The sequence below is a fragment of the Giraffa tippelskirchi genome, chromosome 3 (assembly GCF_054371585.1).
Source record: "Giraffa tippelskirchi isolate mGirTip1 chromosome 3, T2T-mGirTip1v1.2.pri, whole genome shotgun sequence".
Classification (NCBI taxonomy): Eukaryota; Metazoa; Chordata; class Mammalia; order Artiodactyla; family Giraffidae; genus Giraffa; species Giraffa tippelskirchi.
Window position 1 is genome coordinate 85,063,839 of NC_137277.1, and position 6,941 is coordinate 85,070,779.

The 6,941-nt window shown below is 41.3% G+C and overlaps 1 protein-coding gene across 2 annotated transcripts; it reads right to left on the bottom strand.

Annotated features, from left to right (window-relative positions):
* Positions 1 to 3,667: 3,667 nt before the first annotated feature.
* Positions 3,668 to 5,956, bottom strand: LOC145540932 (ras-related C3 botulinum toxin substrate 1-like). Of its 2 annotated transcripts, XM_081576110.1 has the most exons (2): positions 5,310 to 5,956; positions 3,668 to 4,053 (listed from the first exon to the last, which is right to left on the bottom strand). In XM_081576110.1, exons 1-2 carry the CDS (start codon positions 5,755 to 5,757, stop codon positions 4,019 to 4,021), a joined length of 483 nt encoding a protein of 160 aa, XP_081432236.1. In that variant the 5' UTR covers positions 5,758 to 5,956; the 3' UTR covers positions 3,668 to 4,018. The 2 variants fall into 2 exon arrangements, with proteins under 2 accessions (XP_081432236.1, XP_081432235.1); XM_081576109.1 differs by lacking the exon at positions 3,668 to 4,053 and having other exon boundaries at positions 5,093 to 5,956.
* Between the last annotated feature and the right edge of the window lie 985 nt (positions 5,957 to 6,941).

A 6,941-nucleotide genomic window follows, 5' to 3' on the forward strand; every position in this document is an offset into this window, starting at 1 on the left:
TTCACCTTTTTCTCAAGTGCACACGGAACTTTCTCCAGGATAGATCACATCCTGGGCCATAAATCTAGCCTTGGTAAATTCAAAAAAATTGAAATCATCCCAGCCATCTTCTCTGACCACAATGCAGTAAGATTAGACCTCAATTACAGGAAAAAAACTATTAAAAATTCCAACATATGGAGGCTAAACAACACGCTTCTGAATAACCAACAAATCACAGAAGAAATCAAAAAAGAAATCAAATTATGCATAGAAATGAATGAAAATGAAAACACAACAACCCAAAACCTATGGGACACTGTAAAAGTGATGCTAAGGGGAAGGTTCATAGCAATACAGGCATACCTCAAGAAACAAGAAAAAAATCAAGTAAATAACCTAACTTTACACCTAAAGCACCTAGAGAAGGAAGAAATGAAGAACCCCAGGGTCAGTAGAAGGAAAGAAATCTTAAAAATTAGGGCAGAAATAAATGCAAAAGAAACAAAAGAGACCATAGCAAAAATCAACAAAAGTAAAAGCTGGTTTTTCAAGAAGATAAACAAAATTGACAAGCCATTAGCCAGACTCATCAAGAAACAAAGGGAGAAGAATCAGATCAACAAAATTAGAAATGAAAATGGAGAGATCACAACAGACTCCACAGAAATACAAAGGATCATAAGAGACTACTACCAACAGCTATATGCCAATAAAATGGACAACTTGGAAGAAATGGACAAATTCTTAGAAAAGTATAACCTTCCAAAACTGAACCAGGAAGAAATAGATCTTAACAGACCCATCACAAGCACGGAAATCGAAACTGTAATCAGAAATCTTCCAGCAAACAAAAGCCCAGGACCAGACGGCTTCACAGCAGAATTCTACCAAAAATTTAGAGAAGAGCTAACACCTATCCTACTCAAACTCTTCCAGAAAATTGCAGAAGATGGTAAACTTCCAAACCCATTCTATGAGGCCACCATCACCCTAATTCCAAAACCAGACAAAGATGTCACAAAAAAAGAAAACTACAGGCCAATATCACTGATGAACATAGATGCAAAAATCCTTAATAAAATTCTAGCAAACAGAATCCAACATCATATTAAAAAGATCATACATCATGACCAAGTGGGCTTTATCCCAGGAATGCAAGGTTTCTTTAACATCTGCAAATCAATCAATGTAATACACCACATTAACAAATTGAAAGATAAAAACCATATGATTATCTCAGTAGATGCAGAAAAAGCCTTTGACAAAATTCAACACCCATTTATGATAAAAACCCTCCAGAAAGCAGGAATAGAAGGAACATACCTCAACATAATAAAAGCTATATATGACAAACCCACAGCAAACATTATCCTCAATGGTGAAAAATTGAAAGCATTTCCCCTAAAGTCAGGAACAAAGCAAGGATGCCCACTTTCACCACTACTATTCAACATAGTTTTGGAAGTTTTGGCCACAGCAATCGGAGTGGAAAAAGAAATAAAAGGAATACAGATAGGAAAAGAAGAAGTAAAACTCTCACTGTTTGCAGATGACATGATCCTCTCCATAGAAAACCCTAAAGATTCTACCAGAAAATTACTAGAGCTAATCAATGAATATAGTAAAGTTGCAGGATATAAAATTAACACACAGAAATCCCTTGCATTCCTATACTCCAATAATGAGAAAACAGAAAGAGAAATTAAGGAAACAATACCATTCACCACTGCAACAAAAAGAATAAAATACTTAGGAATATATGTACCTTAAGAAACAAAAGACTTATATATATAGAAAACTATAAAACACTGATGAAAGAAATCAAAGAGGACACAAACAGATGGAGAAATGTACTGTGTTCATGGATTGGAAGAATTAATATAGTGAAAATGAGTATACTACCCAAAGCAATCTATAGATTCAATGCAATCCCTATCAAGCTACCAATGGTATTTTTCACAGAACTAGAACAAATCATCTCACAATTTGTATGGAAATATAAGAAACTTTGAATAGCCAAAGCAATCTTGAGAAAGAAGAATGAAACTGGAGGAATCAACCTGCCTGACTTCAGGCTCTACTACAAAGCCACAGTCATCAAGACAGTATGGTACTGGCACAAAGATAGAAATATAGATCAATGGAACAAAATAGAAAGCCCAGAGATAAACCCAGGCACCTATGGACACCTTATCTTCGACAAAGGAGGCAAGAATATACAATGGAGAAAAGACAATCTCTTTAACAAGTGGTGCTGGGAAAACTGGTCAACCACTTGTAAAAGAATGAAACTAGAACACTTTCTAACACCATACACAAAAATAAACTCAAAATGGATTAAAGATCCAAATGTAAGACCAGAAACTTTAAAACTCCTAGAGGAAAACATAGGCAAAACACTTTCCGACATAAATCACAGCAGGATCCTCCATGACCCACCTCCCAGAATATTGGAAATAAAAGCAAAAATAAACAAATGGGACCTAATTAAAATTAAAAGCTTTTGCACAACAAAGGAAACTATAAGCAAGGTGAAAAGACAGCCTTCAGAATGGGAGAAAATAATAGCAAACGAAGCAACAGACAAACAATTAATCTCAAAAATATACAAGCAACTTCTGCAGCTGAACTCCAGAAAAATAAACGATCCAATCAAAAAATGGGCCAAAGAACTAAACAGACATTTCTCCAAAGAAGAAATACAGATGGCTAACAAACACATGAAAAGATGCTCAACATCACTCATTATTAGAGAAATGCAAATCAAAACCACAATGAGGTACCATTTCACACCAGTCAGAATGGCTGCTATCCAAAAGTCTACAAGCAATGAATGCTGGAGAGGGTGTGGAGAAAAGGGAACCCTCTTACACTGTTGGTGGGAATGCAAACTAGTACAGCCACTGTCGAGAACAGTGTGGAGATTCCTTAAAAAACTGGGAATAGAACTGCCATATGACCCAGCAATCCCACTGCTGGGCATACACACCAAGGAAACCAGAATTGAAAGAGACGCACGTACCCCAATGTTCATCGCAGCACTGTTTACAATAGCCAGGACATGGAAGCAACCTAGATGTCCATCAGCAGACGAATGGATAAGGAAGCTGTGGTACATATACACAATGGAATATTACTCAGCCATTAAAAAAAAATACATTTGAATTGGTTCTATTGAGATGGATGAAACTGGAGCCCATAATACAGAGTGAAATAAGCCAGAAAGAAAAACACCAATACAGTATACTAATGCATATATATGGAATTTGAAAGATGGTAACGATAACCCTATGTGCGAGACAGAATAAGAGACACAGATGCATAGAACAGTCTTATGGACTCTGAGGGAGAAGGGGAGGGTGGGACGTTCTGAGAGAATAGCATTGAAACATGTATATTATCATATGTGAAACAGAACACCATTCCCTGTTCGATGCATGAGACAAATGCTCAGGGCTGGGGCAATGGGATGACCCAGAGGGATGGGATGGGGAGGGAGGTGGGAGGGGGGTCCAGGAAGGGGAACACATGTAAACCCATGGCTGATTCATGTCAATGTATGGCAAAAACGACTACAATATTGTAAAGTAATTAGCCCCCAACTAAAATAAATAAATTTATTTAAAAAAAAATGGGTCACCATGAATAGTAAGATTATTGTGACTAAGATTACTCCATAGTCTTATTTATTTTTTTTTTTTTTTAGGATTCAAGGATTTATTAAGTCATACATGCAAAACATACTGCTAATCGCGTTAGCAAAAGATCAATGTAAAAACACTCCACAATTCTGCAACTGTCAATTTAAAAAATTTTGTTCTAGTGGTTGATAGGTCCAAGCTCGTATTCTTGCCAGTGGGTAAGTTGTACAGAACTTCGTTAGCACGAGCACGGGGTTGACGGAACCTCACAGACCCCAAGGAACATCGTCAGGGCAAGGACAGGAAGCGTGTGCACGCGGCGAGGCAAGAGGAGCCAGCGTCATTAGTCACGGTGCAGCGTCGGGCATCTGGCCAGTGACGGTGAGGCTTACGGTTTAGGAATATCTGAAGTCTCTTAAAAACCATAAAGCTGCAACACATGATTTTTATACCTAGTTACTAGAAAACTAAGGAAAGCACTTATTAGCTTTGAATAAAGCAACAAGAAAACAAGAGTGCACTTTTACTAACTACAAAAAAATTTCCTAATGCATATTCAGAAAGATTTTATAATACAAGGAGGCATATTGCTCATTAAGAATGGGTTCTATAAGAAAAGCACTTACTAAGTTAGCAACTATGAGGATGACCAGGTCAAAGACGGATTAAATGCCCAATTTCAGAAGGGGTGGGCAGGTTTAAGGAAAAGGAAAAGCTTAAGAAAACACTCACTGATAATACCGATGAACCTTCATCATCTACCACGTTTGACAGGAATTAACCGTTTAAAACCTTTACCCGTGATCATAGTTTTAATGATTACGTGTACAATGTAGTGTAAATTAATCTCCACATTTTGTCAAAATACTGTCTCCATCCTTTGATCGCAAGTGTCCCACACACCCCACCCCAGGGCACCCATGAGCAGAGCAGAGCACCTCATCGCAGGGAGCGCGGGCTGAGAGTTCTGTTCACCATCTCACAAAAGCTACAACACTAATTCGTTTTAAAAAATCTCACTACAAAATCAAAAAGACTAATCCAAAGAGTGAGCTGTTTCGCTCGTGCGCTATGACGTACAGTACAGTGTTAGGTAGTGAACGTGGGCTGCTACATCGTGACTCGTTACATGCAGCGTTTCGGGAAGGAGGCCGTGCGCACTCTTCTCGCCTGAAACTCAGCGAGGGTCTGCACCTCCTGCCTCCAAAGCTACAGTCTTCCAGACAAAGGTCTTTCCACAGCTTAGTGCTTAGTGTTCTTAGCCCAACAATGCAACTTAGTTCACAAGGTATTTTGGCAACTCTGAGCAAGAATAGGGGCTTTGAAAAATAAGGCTTTAAGGAAGCTTGTCATTTTAGGGCTGAACTTCAATAGAATGTGAAAGTTTGAACTCTTACACTTTAAACAAACAAAACCTAGAAATTACTGATTGGTTCAAAACAGTTTTATGGAAAAACTAATCTGTAACAAAAACTTGGCATTGAGTGCGAAGGCTCCACCATTTGAGCAAAGCATACAAAGGGTCCTGGGGGTGGACGGGTTGGGGGGCGAACGTTCACAACAGCAGGCACTTTCTCTTCCTCTTCTTGACGGGGGGCGGGCAGAGAACCGCCCGGATCGCTTCATCAAACACTGTCTTGAGGCCTCGTTGCGTGAGCGCCGAGCACTCCAGGTATTTGACAGCACCGATCTCCTTGGCCATGGCCAAGCCCTGCGGGTAGGTGATGGGCGTCAGCTTCTTCTCCTTCAGCTTCTCGATCGTGTCTTTATCGTCCCGCAGGTCAAGTTTCGTCCCCACCAGGATGATGGGTGTGTTGGGACAATGGTGTCGCACTTCAGGGTGCCACTTTGCACGAACATTTTCAAATGATGCAGGACTCACAAGAGAAAAGCAAATTAAGAATACATCTGTCTGCGGGTAGGACAGGGGGCGTAATCGGTCATAATCTTCTTGTCCGGCTGTGTCCCACAAGCCCAGATTCACGGGTTTTCCATCCACCATGACATTGGCAGAGTAGTTGTCAAAGACAGTGGGGATATATTCTCCAGGAAATGCATTGGTAGTGTAACTGATCAGGAGGCAAGTCTTACCCACAGCTCCGTCTCCCACCACCACACACTTGATGGCCTGCATCTGGGCCGCTCGCTGGGCCGCGGCGGCGGCGGCGGCCGGGCGCTGAAGAGAAAGGCGGCGAGCTCGGGGAGAGGCGGGCGGGCGGGCGCGCGGCTGCGGGCGGCAGGGCGCGGGGTGCCGGGGCCGCTGTCCACGCCGCCTCGCCCTCCGCCGACGGAACGCCGGAGCCCAGCGGCAGCCACCACACAAAGCTGGGGAAAACTCCATAGTCTTATTTTATAATAGTCAAAATTGGCTCCTCTTGGATATGTGCAAATAGTATTTGTCAGAACTTAGCAAATGTTTCACCATGATGGAAAAGTGCCTCTACTTTTATCAAGAGCTCAAGATGATAATAAACACCATGGTAATACAGAATGGCTAATGGGTCTGGGAAATCTGAGAACACAGGCCAAGATTATTATGGATTTAAAAGAAAAATGCAAAAGGGGAGAAAGAGTTAAAAGGGCTTCCTGAGTCTAGAACTCTGTGGATCTCCTCAAGGCTCCATACTTTATAAGAGAAACTAGACATAAAAGAACTTTTCTTACCTTGTTGGATAATTTTTCTCCCTCTACTTTAGTTTCACATCTTTCACTTTGATTTATAGGTCTGGTTTTTAATTTCAATATTTGAACATGGGATCTGGGTCCTTAACAGTCTTAATTCTCCATAACAGGAGCCATTTACTGAAAGCATTCTACCTGGTGACCCAGAACTGTGAGGAGGAACACATAACAAGGTACATTGTGAAACTCACAAATGAAACCTGGGCTACAAGTCTGGTGGCAGGAAGAGCGCTAGTCCTTTTGCCCATCAATATTGGAAACTGGGGGCTTCCCAGGTGACGCTAGTGGTAAAGAACCCACCTGCCAATGCAGGAGACATTACGAGATGCGAGTTCAATCCCTGGGTCGGGAAGATCCCCTGGAGAAGGGCTTGGCAACCCACTCCAGTATTCTTGCCTGGAGAATCCCATGAACAGAGGAGCCTGGCAGGCTACAGGCCTAGGGTTAGAAAGAGTCAGACATGACTGAATCAACTTAGCACACACACACACTGGAACCCAGATTGGAGGCAGTGTCAATGGTACAGTGTTCAGATGCATCTAATTAAGACAATAAAGCCGAGCTTTGCATGGCTTTGCCGGAGTTAATTAGCACTTCCCATTGTCTGGTGTTTCATTACCTCCTAAAGTTTCTTAT